A 17100-nucleotide genomic window follows, 5' to 3' on the forward strand; every position below is an offset into this window, starting at 1 on the left:
AGCCAAGCAGACTCAGGGTATCTCTGTGTAGCTCTGGATGCCCTAGAATTTACTTTGTAGGCCAGGCTGGCCTTGAACTCACAGAGATCTGCCTGCCTCTGCCTCCTGAGTGCTGGGATCAAAGGTGTACTGGGTCAGTTCTGGTTTTATTAGTGTCATCCTCATAATTTCTTCAGCATCTCCCTAGAATCCTTCCTTCATCCTGCCTTCCCCTTTACCCTGGGTGTTCACCAAGGCCTCTATTCTTCCTCCTGTGGTTTCTGCATCTGCCTCATGCCTGGAACTCTCTAGGTCCTAAGAGATGAACACAACCTAGTCTCTTACCTCTTACTTACCTTCAGTTGTAGACGAGAGTCAGTGTTTCAAGGACCTAAGAAGGGGGGGGGGGGGAGATCCCAGTGAATGACTTCTGGGCCTCTGAAAATTTTCTCTGACTCTTGTTCCCTGGTTCTCTGGTGCAAGATGCATAGGACATCCTTTGTGCCCTCATGTGCTCATCGAATGCATTGCTGCTTTTTCCAGGTGTGAAATTTAGAGACCATTTCTTCATCCTGCTTCTCAGCCTATAAAGTGATCTCATCCAGAAGTAAGAAGTTCGTGTAACCCAATGTTTGATACATGTTCCTGCTCTTTCTTGAATTTCTTATTCCCAGTGTCTTTCCTTCTGAATTCTCAGTGCTGGTGCCAAAATCATGTTCAACATCTGCCTCTCTATTTTTCACTCTTTAAAAAAAAAAAAAAAAAAAAAAAAAAAAAAAAAAAAAAAAAACCCTTCAGCCTGAGACGCCCTCCTACTTACATCCCAAAGCTCCATTTCACATTTCCTCTATATCTGCACCCTTTTCTTTCTCCATCTTTGTCCCTTGCTTCTAAGGTCCATCTGATGTCACCAAACTCCTTAATTTCTTTGTTTCTGTCCGTTTATTTTATTTCCTTAAATGTGCCCATTCTACCTTTTCTGACAAGGGTTCTGAAGTTTGTGTTCTCCAGGAAGTTTCTCAGATGCAATCTAAACCAATGTACTCAGTGTGCAAAAGAGAGAATGATACCCAGAGAGGTCACAGGACTTGTCCAGGTTGCACAAAGCAATCCAGATGCTTGTTATGGAACTCACATTGGGGTTCAGCGTGGCTTTGTCAAAGGACTTCATGGAAGTTTTTCTGTTTAAGGTAGGTGGGGATGTGTGTGGTGGACACTGAGAGGTGCTGGGGACCATGAAACACGCCCTCACAGAGAGAGGGAAGTCAAACATTACTGACAAAAGGGTCCATCATTTGTTTTGTAACCACTTTTCCTTAAGGAAGAACACCTGAAATTGTGACTCTACTCAATCCTGGGGAAGCTTTCTGCTGTGTGAGAGTGTAGGTCTGAGCCATCCTTGAGAGCAGTGTTGTGCCTTTCCCGCTTCTGAACGGCAAGTCTGATGTCTCGCCCTCCCACTTGTGTGCTAAGTCACATGAGCTAGTTAGAGGAGAGCAGAGAGAAAGACAGAACTGGCTGGACTTGAGTTAACTGCGTTACATTTTTAGATTGGTCCTCCTCCGTCTCTGAATGGACTTAAAGAAAGATTCCAATGTAGTGTGCTTTCCCAACTACATGTGAGCCACATAACCGTGGAGGAAAAATTGAACATCTGTCCTGAACATGTACATACTTTTTCCTCATTAGTCCCTAACAAAAAGGAGCACAGCAACTGTTTCATAGAATTTGCACCAAATAATGGATTGTAAGTCACCCAAAGATGATTTAACATATACAAGAGGCTGTGCGAAGGTTATGTGTGTATAGTGCGCTGTTTTATATAAGGGACTTCAGCCTTTGTGGTTTTAGGGTATCTGCCGTGGATCAGGGGGCCAACGCCACAGACTGAGGGAGGCCTGTTCCTGTTTCTGATGGGCTGTGGGAGTTTCTAGAAGGAAAGGCAACCTGGAAGCAACGGGTTATTTTTAGTGCTGGTACTTACATTGCTTGATAAATCAGTCCGTCAGGCCCTCAATCATTTGGGATGGCTGTTCAGCTCCCCATGACCTGTCAACATGCTCCCAGCCAGGAAAAAAAAGCAATATCTGTATTCCAAGGCATGTCTTGTGTCTTCTCTACAGGGAACAGCTGCCATTCTGGCGCTCCCCTGAGAACACAGCCCCAAATTGCCTATGCTCGAGGCTGCCACTGCCTTTCCTCTGAGGGCCCGCTTTAATTTGCCCTCTTCCATCATTCTGGTCTCTTGATGCTATGAAAATGCCTCCTACCCACAAAGCATCTGTGTTTGGACAAACTTCTCCTCTGCCTTCTCTGTCTTTCAGACAGCAATGGACTTGTCTACTTCCTGCCTGGAAGCCATCTCCGTTCAGCAGGTCCTTGGACCTTGTTTTTCTGACCTTGTTGGTATTCAGTGCTTTCCCCGGGTTATTGGCATATGTTCCTGAGCGTTGGAGAGGGTGGGAAGCAGCAAAAGAAATGAGGGCAGGTTGTGCCATTAGGGTGGGAAGCACTGGTGGGGAGGATGTTGCAGATTTCCAACTAAGACCCTGGAAATGTCCCTGACCCTATGTTTTCCAATGAGTTCCTCTTCCTCTTCCCGCTTCCTGTTTTAAGATAGGGTTGTGTACACATCAAAGAACTCATTAAACATACATGAATGAATGGAGATGTTAATGAATAATTTGACTTCCTGGAGCAATGATATGAGGCCAGTGAAAAGTACAGATGTCAGGCAACATAAAAATCACAAAGCTAAGAATCAAGAGATGTGGGTTGGGTTTTCTGCAGAGGGACCTGGAAGGGAGTCTTTTACCAGCCCTGGGCACCAGCTTCTCATCTGTGTGATTAAAAATCTTAGACAACATTTGTGAATCCAGATGTTTCAAACACAGGTTTCCTCTAAAATCTTTTTTGATGAGGTTAAACATACAGGCATACAAAGGGTATGAGTCTCTCTCTCTCTCTCTCTCTCTCTCTCTCTCTCTCTCTCTCTCTGTGTGTGTGTGTGTGTGTGTGTGTGTGTGTGTGTATGGGCAGGACTTGACACCTACCACCTAGCAGAAGCTGCTTCCAGCATGCTAGTAATATGGTTTTAACAGCCTTCCGTTTAGCAGATGGATGGTGGCGAATAACAATGATCCTTTCTTAAGAATCTGTGTTTCAACGGTTGCAGTAATATATATTAAAAAGTAGTGTACCTGTAATCCTGACACATTGTTTTATTCTAAGGTGACTCTTTTTATTGTTTTTATGTGTGCTAAGGTAAGTGAGTTTCTCATCACTAGGATAAAAGCCTCTGACAGGGACACCTTAAAGAAAGAAAGGCTCATTTTGGTCCAGGGTCTTGGAAATCCCAGTCCATGGCCAGCTGGGTCCCTTACTATGGGACTGAGACAAAACTGATCATCATGGCAGGGAGCACATTTCTCACTTTGTGCTGAGAGTAAGAGGTTTACTTATAGATCTAATCATACAAGCACACTGGATGTCACAGGCGAAGGGAAGTGATCCTTCTGAACCTATTGAAGACAGCTGTGGGCAGGTCTTGAGTGACCATCTGAAATAGCTATAAGAAGAGTCATTTAAAAGTCTTCTGAATCCATCAAGGCTGAAGCACAGTCTGGAAGCCAGTACAGGGTGTGTGGGGTGCCTATCATAGTGTGATGAATCTTGTAGCTGGAACACACAAGTTCCCTTGGGACAGCAATGACTGTTTAGATCTCTTGTCTGACATCAGTGTGATGTGGGATATCCTCCTGTCTATGTGCTGCTTTTATTGGTTGATGAATAAAGCTGTTTTGGCCAATGGCTTGACAGAGTAAAGCCAAGCGAAAAATCCAAACAGATAGAGAGAGTGAGTAGGTGGAGTCGAAAAGACACCGTGTAGCCACCAAAGGAGAAAAATGCCAGGACATTATTTGTAAGCCACAGCCTTGTGGCGATACATAGGTTAATAGAAATGGGTTAATTTAAGATGTAAGAGCTAGCTAGGAATATGCCTAAACCATTGGCCAAATAGTGTTGTAATTAGTATAGTTTCTGTGTGATTATTAAGTTCTGGGCAGCCAGGAAACAAAAGTGTGGTCCCCATATGCATTATCAGTGGGCTAGACTGGAGTCCCCATAGATTGCCAACAGGTTTTTATTTCTCATGTTCACTTTTTTCCTTTCCTTTCTACCCTTCTGCTAAGGATTGAACCCAAGGATTTGAAGATAGTGTTTTACCACTGATCTATTCCTCTAGCCTTTGGTTATTGCTTGTCTTGTTTTTGAGACTGAGTCTATGCAGGCTGGACTCCAACTTGAGGCAGTCCTCCTCCCTCTGCTTCCCAAATGCTGGCACCACAGCTGTGCACCACCACACCCAGCTTCTTGGCCCTTGTGTTTTTGAGACAAAGTCTTCCTATTATGCTCAAGCCTGTTTAAATGTGCCGTGTTACCCAAGATGACCTTGTACTTGTGATCCTCCTCTCTCGGTTCTCCAAGTGTTCGGGTTATAGTTATGTGCCACTATCCCAGGCAATCAGAGTTTGTAATCAGCCTAGATCATGGGTTCTGTGAAAATAGTGGGTCTGAAGTTGTGATTGTCATAGGCCCAGGGGCTTTTAGAAATGACAAAAGTCTCTTTTACAGTCTTTGACTTGGGAACCGAGAAGATAACAGCAAAGTTTCAGATCTGTCACTGTCCCTTTCTGTATGTGGCAGTTACCTGGGTCTGCTGTCTGTTGGCCAGACATGGAAGAACAGTGCATCAGTATTCGATCGATCAGTCTGTGCCTGACAGCTTTCATCACTTGAAGCTCTAACAGGAGAGAAACCTTATTTACATTCGTTCACTATATAACCCTGTCAGGTATACTTACAGAGGAAACCTGTGTCCTTTAGACAACGTGACTGGATCCTCCTGCCTTACCACCATTCACATTAAAAACAAGAAGAAAAGCAACAATGGCCTTTCCACCAGATCCCCTGGATGAGCATCACTGATTAGGTCTGGCATCTTTTGTGCTGTCTGTTGTTGTGGGGGTATGGGTGTTTATTTGCAATATATAGTTTAAAACTTAACTCCAGATCTCCTCGGTTGACAGAGCTGAACCTGAACAGAGCTGCAGTTCCATGTGTCATGAGAACAATACGTATTTTTGTTTTGTTTTTTGAGACAGAGTTTCTCTGTGTAGCCCTGGCTGTCCTAGAACTAGTTCTGTAGTCCAGGCTGGCCTTGAACTCATAGTGATCCTCCTGCCACTACCTCCCCAGTGGTGAGATTAACAACCTATGCCACCATGCTGGGCTGATAATTATCCTCTTAAAGATAACTTTTCTGTTAACATTCTTTAAAGGATTTTGCAGATTATATGGATTATTATTTAGATCCAGTTTTGTTCTCTTAAACTAATAAAATTTGTAATGTTTCATTAGTCCATTAGAAACCCTGCTACATCAAAACCAGTCAATCTTTCAAATGTAGAATCAAGGCCTCTTAGTGACTGAGCCCAAAGTTCAAGCCCATGGAATAGTTTTTGTCATCTGCCAATGGCTAGAGTATTGAAGCTGATGGAGGAAAAATTAATTTCTCAGGAATCCTCATAGACTCTGCAGATGAGATCTGGCATCTTCTCTGTTCTAGGTCTTAATGGTGGTTTTGAGATTTCTTATAACTAAACCCCACAGGCCACTGAATGGTACAGCAGTGTCAGGACCATTGCTTTAGGGCCTTTGTCTTTCAAGTTCTTATTTCATATGTACAGGAGCTGGAACTGAGAGAAGCTGGGTACCCTAGACAACAGAAGCTCATTGCCCTCCTCATTGGGTTTGACTGAGTCATATTGTTGTGGAATATTATTTTAAGATGTGTTACATTTGTTTATACTGTGAACCATTTGTTTTAATGATGGAAAAATGTGTTGCATTCTTTTTTTTTCTCAGTAGTCTCGGTTGTCCTGCAACTCACTCTTAGACCAGGCTGGCCTCAAACTCACAGAGATCCACCTGCCTCTGCCTCCTGAGTGCTGGTCTGGACGCAACTTTGACTTCTAGCCAATCCTCTTGTTCATGTCACTTCTCAAGTGCGTCCTCCTGACACCTTTGGCATCCCCTAGCCAGCCTCCCCTTTCCTGGGCCTCACTGACGGGCACAGCACACCGAGTTCCATGGCCTTCATTCCAATACAAGATCCCAAGGCTTTTTATGAACCTCACATAGTTTCCCTTTGACATTCCAAGGGGTTGGTGTTCCAGGACTTTGTATTGTTTTGTTCCCTCAAATGTTGAGTCCTCCGGTTTAATGTGGCCAGCAAAGTGAATGTATCAAAAGAGTCTGGCCACAGTGGGTGGAGGGCCAGGCCTCTTGGCATACACTCTGCTGCTGGCCTGATCCACAGTGGTAGCACCAGCGATTCTATTTGTTCTTCAGCCCCTGGCAACTCCTGAGCAGATAAGATTCTTGTCCCGAGGGACACAGATGCTTCCTCCCGAGCCCGCTTACCCAACAGCACTCTACCTCAAAGCAACAACAGCCAGTAAAAGGGAGGACTTCTTTCTGGGAGCCCCTTCCCTTTTTTCTCCCCATAGTGAGCATGAAAGCACGGTTGTCTGAGTGGAGGGTAATTACCCTGAAAAGAAATGGCTTAATGGCAAATGTATTTCAGCATTTTGCTTTTATGTCCGGAGTTCCCAGAAGAGTTGCAGCTCCATTCCAGTTCTGCAGGTGGAAAGTGGTCAGGACATCAGGAGGCAGGTGGATTAATGCAGAGTGTGATGGAGCTCGGAGCCCTTGCAGGCAGCGTGTGGGCAGTGCTGGCAGTTGCGTGTGATGGGACCTAGGGGCCTGCGTCCTGCGTCTCTCATTCCTTTTCAACTTGAAGCACTCCAGAGCATTCTGCCAGCTGTTAGAAGAGGCACCTGTGTTGACAATGTCACTGAGTTCTGGGAGAAAATAGTGTCTCACTTTTTTGGTAATCGTTGCACCCACAGACCTATAAGAGCCCTGCGTGTGCATGGTGATAGAGACAGAAAGTGCTTCCAGTTGAAAGAAAGTTTAGTTCCATTTTGTGGTTTTGATTTTGTTGTTGTTTTGTGTGTGTGTGTGTGTGTGTGTGTGTGTGTGTGTGTGTGTGTGTGTGTTTATGACACAAAGCTCGTGAAGAGGTTAGAGGATAATTTGAAGTAGTCTATTCTCTTCTTCCACCATGTGGGTTCTGGGAATTGAACTCATGTCACCGGGCTTGGTGGCAAGTACCCTACCCACTGAGTCATCTCAGTGACCCCAGATTTTGTGGAGGGTTTTGCCTTTTTTATTCTTTTATTATTGTTCTGTTCTGTTTTGATTGTCTTTGAGATAGGGCCTCATTATGTAACCCTGGCTGGCCTGTAACTCTTTATGTAGACCAGGATGACTTAAAACTCATAGAAATCGGCCTGCCCCACCTCCCAAGTGCTGAGATTAGAGGCCTGCACCAACCATACCCCATTCTACAGGAACTGTAAAAATACAGGTAAGATTCAGAATCACAAGGAACTAGCTGGGGACATCTTTCTAGGTTTAGGCGGTGAATCATGATGTTTGATCCCAGAGTGACTCCAGCAGAGAAGTGGACCAAATAGGAAAGAGATGCAGTCAGTTACAAGATTCGTCTCGAAATAGGAGGCACCTGTGTTTGGCTTAGCAGGCAATTAGTTATCTAAAATTGGGGCTGTGGATGGAGAGATGCTCAATCAGTAAAGTGCACGGCCTTGAAAGCTTAAGGACCAGGCTTTGATCCAGAAAGAGAGAGAGAGATAGAGAGAGAGAGAGAGAGAGAGAGAGAGAGAAAGAAAGAAAGAAGAGCATGGTGGTATTATGTGCTTGTAAGCGCAGCACTTTGGACATGGAGCAGGGCAGATCCCTGTGGTTCTCTGGCCAGCCAGTCCAGTCTAGCTACCTGGGAGGCATTATCTAAAAAACAAGGCAGTTCTTTCCTGAGGGATGGTACCTGAGGTTGACGGATGTTCTTCACATGCATGCAGACGGGCACCCACCCCCTTCCGTACACACCCAAATACAGTAAAATTGAGGGTAGAAGAGATGGCACAGTACCTAGCAGAAGCAGGTACTGATGGATCTGCTTTAATTTTGTTGCTATAAAGGGGGAAAAGGGAAATATGTAGGAAAATGTGAAAGGGGCATCCTTGAAGAAACCAAAGATAGAAAAGCAGTTGAGACTGCCCTGCGTGGGGGCATATTTTGCCCTTCACTGGCTCTTTCCAAACTCTTGTGCCCGTAACTTCTGCCAGAGTTTATTGCCATGCCTCTTGAACATGTGTGTGACTGCAGGAGCAGCCTACACTTTGAAGGCCTGTTCAGAAAGGGGTGCAGCTGGAAGGTGTGTTTATTCAAGTTCGAGTAAGCGGAGGTAAAGGAAGGTGTGGTCAGGAACTAGGGCAGGTTCCCCTCTCCTGGTCGGAATAAGTCCAAAGTCAGCTGTATTGCAGATTGCCACGACTGGTTTCTCACCCAAGGTCATGTTAGTTCATCTAGACCGCAGCTGAACGGAACTCTGCAGTCCAGAGACAAACTGAGTTGGAGTCATTCCCCAGGTGCCTGCTAAGCAGTTCCGGTTCTGTCCACCAGGGGTGCGGGTGCTGCACAGCTAGAGGGCACTGTGATGTGATGCTGAGCTCCTGTCCCAAGCCAGACTCCCTTCCCCACCTTTCCATACACACCACCCTCCTCTTCCCTTTAATTCTCCTTTAGCTTTGGATTCTGGATGAGGAAGACTTTCGCTGTTTTCTTTGTAATTGTTACCTGGATTTGCCCTTCTTCCAGCCCCCATGATAAGATGTTTCTTTGGCAGGGTACTGTGATTGAGGCTGGGGGTGTGTGTGTGGCCATCAGACTGAGAGATATATGGTATTGACACCTAGAGATTATTCAGCTGTGATCAACAGCATGTGCTGATAATAGAAAGAAGGATATACGACCTCTGTTAGGCTGTGTCCTTGTCTCTAGGAAGCAGGTATCCAAGAGGTATGAGCATTGTAAGCAGAAAAGGAGGATTAGCAAATTCTTGGTGGTTCAAATGTTACTGAAAATACATTTTTGAAATGTCAGATTATTTGCATAGCGGTGAATCAAATTTCTGAAAAAAATGGAATCCCAAATATTTGCTTTATATTTTAGTTCAGCTTCAACCCAAGTCAAAAAATGGATGTAATTTATTTTTATTATTGACGATACTTGGCTTTTTTCCCAAACATAGGGGCTCTAAACTGCAATGCTACTTAATGGCGTTGGCCAGTAATGACAAGAGTGATTCCTTGTGAAATCTTTATTGTCTTTTGTTACCAAATCTCCCTCCTTTCTCTCTCCTTTTCTCCTGTATTCAGAGAGAATGGTCTAGGCGCTAAAGAAGGGTGCCGCATTTGTTTAGGTTTTGTTTTTTATGCCACAATTCCTACTCTATTGTCTGTCTATTACTGGCCTGAATAAATGAGCAAACAGTCCATATTTTAAATGTACTTTTACATGTATGTTATGGCTCTTGAAATTCCTATAAAATAAAATGACTTAGAATAAAAAAATCTTGGTGTAAGGGACAGACTATGGGCAATAGGAAACTATTTGCTTGCTTGTTTACTTGTGTTTATTATTTGTGTGTTTACATGTATACAGAGCTCAGAGGACAACTTCATGGAATCAGTCCTCTCCTTCCACTTTTATGTGGGTTCCAGGGATGGAACTCACATCAGCAGCTTTGCTTGGCAAGTGCCTTTACACCTCAAACCCAGTCTAACTTCAGCTTGCTATCTAGCCCAGGATGGCCCTTGGCCTCTGCTCCCCCTGCCTCCACTTCCCAAGTGCTGGAATTACAGGTGTGTACAGCCATACCTTCCACACGGTAGCAAGCACTCTTCCAGATGGACTACATCACCAGCTTGGCATCTCTTGAGGTCTGCTTCTTGAAGGGCGTGGCTAGGAAAGTCAGGCTATGGCCTCTGGTAAGGTTATCAATGTGTTTTCTTCCTTCTATTGGGACGGATTCCTGTGATTCCTAGCAGCATACTCATTTCAAAATAGTGGCGTTTCAGGAGCCAAGTGAGGAACTGGGTGCCTTTAACCGGGACTGGACGGTGGCGTAGCTGGAGGTCTTGGCTCTGTGTCTGAAGCAATTGATTATTTTAGTCTGTATCATACATGTTTGAGAGCTTTCCAGATATATTTTTTTTAATGTGGTGATACTAAAATGGAGACCAAATGAAAGTACTTTTTGTTTTCTTGTTGTTTTGTATTTTTGAGACAAGGTCTCATTATGTCGCCAGGAGCTCACTATGTAAACCACTCTGGCCACAAACTCATGCCAACCCTCCCTCGCCAGCCTCTCGAATGCTAGAACTATGGGCATGGCTCATCAAGCCTCTTGAAAATGGTTTTGCTAAATGTGAGGAGTACTCAGAATGAAGTTCATTGAGGAAAATGATGAATTGGACTGCCGGCAATAAACATCTGTATAGGCATAAAGTGGCTGTGATTGGGGAAATTTCATGGAAAGACTTGGGGTGTAGTCTGAGTGGGTGTTCTGCAGCGAGGCAGAATGACGCAACGTCCTGTTCAGGACTTCAGATGCGAGCTGAAAACATGGAGGTGGAGGCATCGTAAGCCGTATGAGTATCATTGGTCTAGCTCCCTCCCCCATCTTCCAATGCAAACTGTATGAGTATCATTAACCTACTTCGCCCCCATCTTCCAATGCAAACTGTATGAGTATCATTAATCTACTTCCCCCCCATCTTCCAATGCAAACTGTATGAGTATCATTGGTCTAGCTCTCCCCCCATCTTCCAATGCAAACTGTATGAGTATCATTGATTTAGCTCCCCCCATCTTCCAATGCAAACTGTATGAGTGTCATTGGTCTAGCTCTCCCCCCATCTTCCAATGCAAACTGTATGAATATCATTAATCTACTTCCCCCCCATCTTCCAATGCAAACTGTATGAGTGTCATTGGTCTAGCTCCTCCCCTCCATCTTCCAATGCAAACTGTATGAGTATCATTAATCTAGCTCCTTCCCCCATCTTCCAATGCAAACTGTATGAGTATCACTGGTCTAGCTCTCCCCCCATCTTCCAATGCAAACTGTATGAGTATCATTGATTTAGCTCCCCCCATCTTCCAATGCAAACTGTATGAGTGTCATTGGTCTAGCTCTCCCCCCATCTTCCAATGCAAACTGTATGAATATCATTAATCTACTTCCCCCCCATCTTCCAATGCAAACTGTATGAGTGTCATTGGTCTAGCTCCTCCCCTCCATCTTCCAATGCAAACTGTATGAGTATCATTAATCTAGCTCCTTCCCCCATCTTCCAATGCAAACTGTATGAGTATCACTGGTCTAGCTCCTCCCCCCATCTTCCAATGCAAACTGTATGAATATCATTAATCTACTTCCCCCCTCATCTTCCAATGCAAACTGTATGAATATCATTAATCTACTTCCCCCTCATCTTCCAATGCAAACTGTATGAGTATCTCTGGTCTAGCTCCTCCCCTCCATCTTCCAATGCAAACTGTATGAGTATCATTGATCTAGCTCCCCCCATCTTCCAATGCAAACTGTATGAGTATCATTGATCTAGCTCCTCCCCCCATCTTCCAATGCAAACTGTATGAGTATCACTGGTCTAGCTCCTCCCCTCCATCTTCCAATGCAAACTGTATGAGTATCATTGGTCTAGCTCCTCCCGCACCCTACTATCTTCCAGCCTGGCAATGTTCAGATGGATTAAACTGTGGGTAGGTTTGGAGACTGACCCGCACTTTGGAGGTGGAACTCTTGGATCATAGCTTGGAATTTACAATTTTTTTTCTTATGCAAAAAGCCTGGTTCCAGCCCTTAATCTTCCCTGGGGGTGGAGTGGTGTGCCATTAGCATTTGGTTAGACACAAGGAATACTTGCCTGACAGTGAGTCATTACACGGCAGGGTGAATTATTGAGAGAAGGTTTGGTATATAGGGGAGACTTTCAAGGCAGGCTGTATTTGTATCTCATGGAATGGCTTAGGTCCATCTGAGGATGTTTAAGTCCGCTGACATGGTCCTAGGTGAGGGCCAAGTGGGAGCTGATGACTACTCGGGTCCCTGTTCTAACCTGGAGGTTCCTTCCCCCAGAGTCTTCTCTGGAGTTGTCCACATGCTCGTTCGTCCCCAGAGCTGCTTGTTACGGACTGCACAGCATTGCAGCCCTTGCTGCCAGGCTGGTGGCCAGCTGTGGCACTGCAGAAAGGCTGGTCTAATTGGAATCTATTTCTCTGTTCTCTTTGCAGTATGAGTTTAAAGCCAAGAACATCAAGAAGAAGAAAGTGAGCATCATGGTCTCCGTGGATGGTGTGAAAGTGATTCTGAAGAAGAAGAAAAAGGTGAGTGACTCTGGACCGGAAACTGGCAAGCTAGGCATGGGCCATCGTTTCCTTCTAGAACATTATCCAATGGCCTCTGCTTTGTCCAGCAGTAATGTTGCTAACCCACAGCTGGAGCATAGTGAGGCAGAGGCCTGTGACCCATTGGGCCTATTGCTCAGAATGAGTCTCAGTAACTCATAGCCTGTGGGTCATTTCCCAGAAACCTCATGTTGAAAGTCTCTCCTCCATTTGAATATCTTTACCCTTGATATGTGTGTGTGTGCACGTGCATGAGTGAGTGTGAGTGTGTGTGTGTGTGTGTGTGTGTGTGTGTGCATGTATGTGTAGACAGAGTCTCATAATGTAACCTAGACTGAACCTAAATTTGCATTCCTCCTGCCTTGGCCTCCTGAGCACTGAGCTGACAGGTATATTCTCACACCTGGTTTATCTGAGTCCCATAATGGGAAATGCTTCCACATTAAGTGACACTCATGGAGCATTGCTCAACTCAAATCCAAAATGTTTCAAAATTGAAATTTCTGGGGCATCATGACAGTACTGCAAACGTTTCAGATGCTGGGCCATTTCAAATTACAGATTTCCAGACTGGTCAAGTCTACACAAGCATTCCTGAATAGCATCCCCTCCCCCAGTCCTCTGAAATGGGAAACTTGCTAGTGTTAAATGTTTGGGATAGAGATTGTCAACCTGAAATTAGTAACAAGCTTCAGGGGTGGGGGGAGCACAAGAGAGGAGGCAGCTACCTGGACCACTCAACCCCACCCCAAGTGTTCTGCAGCCCCCACTCCGTGTGACCTGTGGCCTTCTTTCACAGCCGCTGCTGCCCCTGGGCAGTGCCTTCTCCCTATCCACACAGGTCTGCACATAGGCGTGGGGTAGACCTGAAGTTTCTTCTGGGAAATTCTTGACTAAGAGAGATGATGAAGGACGTAGATGCCTCTTAAGTCTCTGGGGTTGAAATAAGTGAAGAAAGAACTTATAACTTGAGGAAGACCTTTTCAGAGTTGGCAGAACCAGTCCAACCCACGATCTTGGTCCAAGGAGACTGGTTTCTATCATGTATGTTAGATTGCTGTCCTCGGGTCTTCACATGAGGGGAATTGGTGGCTCAGCATCCTCCACTGATAAAGTCATTTGTGAGCGCTTATCCAGGTGATGGGATGTTTTCACACCCGTTGTTACACAGCCCTTCACCAGTCAGTCATTGTGGCCGTGTCATTGGCTGGTGATCTCTTCACAGACTTTCCCTGTCCCTTGCCAGGGGCTGAGTTATTAGTCTTTCAAACTTCAAAATCCAGGGAGCATTGTAGAGGGACAGGAAGATGATAGGAGACCAAGATGGGGAAGAGTGCTCCAAAATCTGCCCTCTGGATATGCCGGAGGTATGGGAACCATGAGCACACTGCAGCTGCGGCTGCCTGCATATGGTCTACACAAAGAAGCAACAGGATATGATAGTAGGAGGAAGACTAGTTGGGGGGGGGGGGAGGGGTCAGCAGCAGGGAGACTAGTTAGGGAGGAGGAGGGGTCAGCAGCAGGGAGATGAGTAAGGGAAGAGGAGGGGGTCAGCAGGAGGGAAGAGTAGTAAGAGAGGAGGAGGGGGTCAGCAGGAGGGAGACTAGTTAGGGAGGAGAAGGGGTCAGCAGGAATGGGAAGGAAACAAGAGCAGGCAATGGGGGCAAATATGATCACAATACATTGTACACATGTAAAAATTTGTCAAAAAATTAAAAAGGAGAAAAATGCATAATAAACTTATTCCTCTGGCCTGAAATATTATCCAGACTTACAGTTTTGAAGCTATGATCCCCGGGACGCTAAGTCACATGACCAGCTCAAGGCAGAAGACGTATAAACTGGGCCAACAAGTTTCTTAATCCACTCTGAAGTAGAATTGTCTCCTGGACCAGAGGTTATCCTACCAATCTGAGGCAAAGCACATGAGAAGGCAATTTAGTGCAGGGCTGCTGGGTGGACACAGTCAGGCCTGCTCTGCCTATTCTCCACTAGGAGTGTTGGGTCCACTGGATGTTCAGAATGACCTAGTTAGTCCTGGACAAAGCTTCTCTGCATGACGGTCTGACTTCTGTTCATCTATGGCTAACACTCCTAAAATCTCCACCCCACCCTCCTTGTGCATATTACTTCTAGTTAGGCCCCTGGGAGCTATTGTGTCCGCTTTAGATGACTTAGTATAGCTCTGCTACCGTCCACTATGGAGTAGCTTCAGGTCTTGTCCTTACAGGATGGTCTTATTTCCCAGCTCACTCAGGGCTCCCCCTTGTATCAGGTACCATGTGTGGTGCCATCTCCATCATGTCTTGGGAGACAGGCTGGTTCACACACCGACAAGGGCAGCAGAATGCCGGGGTGTTACCTGGGAGAGAAGCCACCCCCTCTTTCCCTAAGTACATGAAAGCTAAGCTAGGGCAGCATGTCCCTGAGGGAGTCCTGGGGACTCGTGACTCACTCTGAAACTGTATGCTTGGTAATCTGTAGCATTTGCCCTCCTGCCCCAGGAAGGAGGCAGGGTAGCAGGTCAGTCCTAGATCTGATTCTTCCCATGCCAGCTTGGGAAAGAGGAGCCTCCTTTCTTATTTCCTCCACCCACGCCTGGTGTCCATTTCAGGGCCCGAGCTGTGCTGTGGATAATGCCTTTAATCACTGTGTGCATATTCTGCCACCTCTGGCAGATGAATTAGAAGCAATCAGCCTTTTTGTCGTCTGCTTCCCACACAGTCGCCGTAGCTGAGAGTGCTGCCACCAAAGTCAGGCACACTCCCTCTCTTTCTCCCTCGCATAGGGCTGAGAAGGGTGTGACATGCCACAGTGTAACTGTTCAGTTTTCTACAAGGAAGTGAAGCAGTCAGCAAGTGCCAGGAGTTAAGGCCACCATGGCTCAGGCCTGGCCCTCTTGCCCCCTAACCCTGGGCAGAGCAGCACAGCTTATGTTGAGCCTGGCGCTCCTCCCTCGTACTCAGTAACTTGGTTGTGAGATGTTGACTGGTCCTCCCTCCTGCAAGAAGCATGTTGGTTTTCACTGGGTCGGGGTGCCACGCTGAAAGGAGCCCGCAGCAGAAGCAAGAAGATCTAGTGCTGGTCCTGGCTCCACCCTTCCTGACATATGTTCTGAGCAGTTCATTTTCAGCTTTTAACTACGAAGTGAAGAGATGGCTTGACGAGGATTACTGTAAGTTTTTCAATTTAGATCCTAGCACAAGCCATGAAGCCATGCTTTTTAATGCTTGTATGTAGATCCAGGTCACATGTATGTGCTCAGGCCCCTGACAACCTACTTGGCTGCAGAGAAAGCAGACTTCAGAAGCCAGTTTCAGTCTTCCAGGGACACTCTGAGGTCACACACCTCCCAGACCAGCCATCAGGCAGCCTCTTTGTCTTCAATCTGTCCATGACTGATCAGTGATGGAGTTCTTCCCACCGTAAGAGACATGTTTTAAAGGGACCCCTGCTGCCTAGTGAGCTTTATAAGGCCAGGACTATCTTTGTGAGCTCAACATTTTCCTGGGTGGCCTGACATTTCTAGAATGTTTTCGTTCCCTGTGGCTGTGGGCTAGCTGTATGAATGGATGTCATTTGTATGCGGTCGCGTCATTAAATCCAAAAGAAATCAGCAGTGAAGTTTTTTTTTTTTTTTTTTTGGTTTTTCGAGGCAGGGTTTCTCTGTGGCTTTGGAGCCTGTCCTGGAACTAGTTCTGTAGACCAGGCTGGTCTCGAACTCACAGAGATCCACCTGCCTCTGCCTCCCGAGTGCTGGGATTAAAGGCGTGCGCCACCACCGCCCGGCTAGCAGTGAAGTCTTAACTGTTGCTTTTGGTCATAGCATCGTTTTCCTTTTCTGTCACTGTCTGTTTAAGGGACTGAGCAGGGAGTTGGGACGTTCCTGAGTTCAGTCCCGGAACCAGTGTAAAGAAACTGAGCAGAGGGCCTTGAGAGATGGCTCAGTAGGCAAATAACTTGGTATAATTAAAGATTGAAGTTCAAGATCCCTAGCACTGGGTAAAGTCCAGACAGGCATGTGGGCTCTTTGCAACCCCAACACTTGGGACATGGAACCAGGGATCCTGGCTAACTAGACAAGCTGGAATCAGTGAGCTATAGTTTCAGTGAAAGACTCTGCCTCAATCGATGGAGGACAGCTGCAGAGGTCAACTTTGGGCTTTTACATGTGCAGGTATGTAAATAGAATGCATATTCACCCATGCACATACAAAACATGCATGCATATATGCCACGTATACACACCTCACCGCATATAAAGCTGAGCATGGTACAATCCAGCAAAGGGGAGACGGAGACAGGTGCATCTCTGGGAATTGCCAGCAGCCGATGTAGCCTCTTTGTTGAGCTCCAGGACAGGGAGAGACCTTGTCTCAAAAACCAAGGTGGATGACTCCTGAGTAATGGGACGCCTGGGACTGACATGTGCAAGCATGTCACATGCACGCGCACACACACACACACACACACACACACACACACATCTATCAAAGAAAGATCTGTGTTTAGTAGTAGGATTTTCAGATGGCACAAGCCTTCATGCATATTCCACTAGTGAGGACAATAGCCAGATATGAGATGGTCATTCCATTGCTGTGTAAAAACCATCTTTTTGGTTTGCTAACAAGCATTTAGGAATGCGCTCTCCCTGAACTGGTGCCAACTTAAGATAATGAATCTTAAGTTGAATTAGTTTCA

The 17100-nt window shown here is 45.8% G+C and overlaps 1 protein-coding gene across 3 annotated transcripts in view; it reads left to right on the top strand.

The window, feature by feature from the left end:
- Positions 1-17100, top strand: part of LOC121442107 (carboxyl-terminal PDZ ligand of neuronal nitric oxide synthase protein-like) — a 289142-nt gene that overhangs the window by 185777 nt on the left and 86265 nt on the right. For all 3 annotated transcript variants that reach the window (XM_041643580.1, XM_041643581.1, XM_041643582.1), the window contains exon 3: positions 12286-12378. In XM_041643580.1, the coding sequence (XP_041499514.1) occupies positions 12286-12378 (93 nt within the window). The remainder of the gene's footprint in view (positions 1-12285; positions 12379-17100) is intronic.

The sequence above is a fragment of the Microtus oregoni genome, unplaced genomic scaffold, assembly GCF_018167655.1.
Source record: "Microtus oregoni isolate MIOR12 unplaced genomic scaffold, Mior012 000086F_ref0000336, whole genome shotgun sequence".
NCBI classification, from domain to species: Eukaryota; Metazoa; Chordata; class Mammalia; order Rodentia; family Cricetidae; genus Microtus; species Microtus oregoni.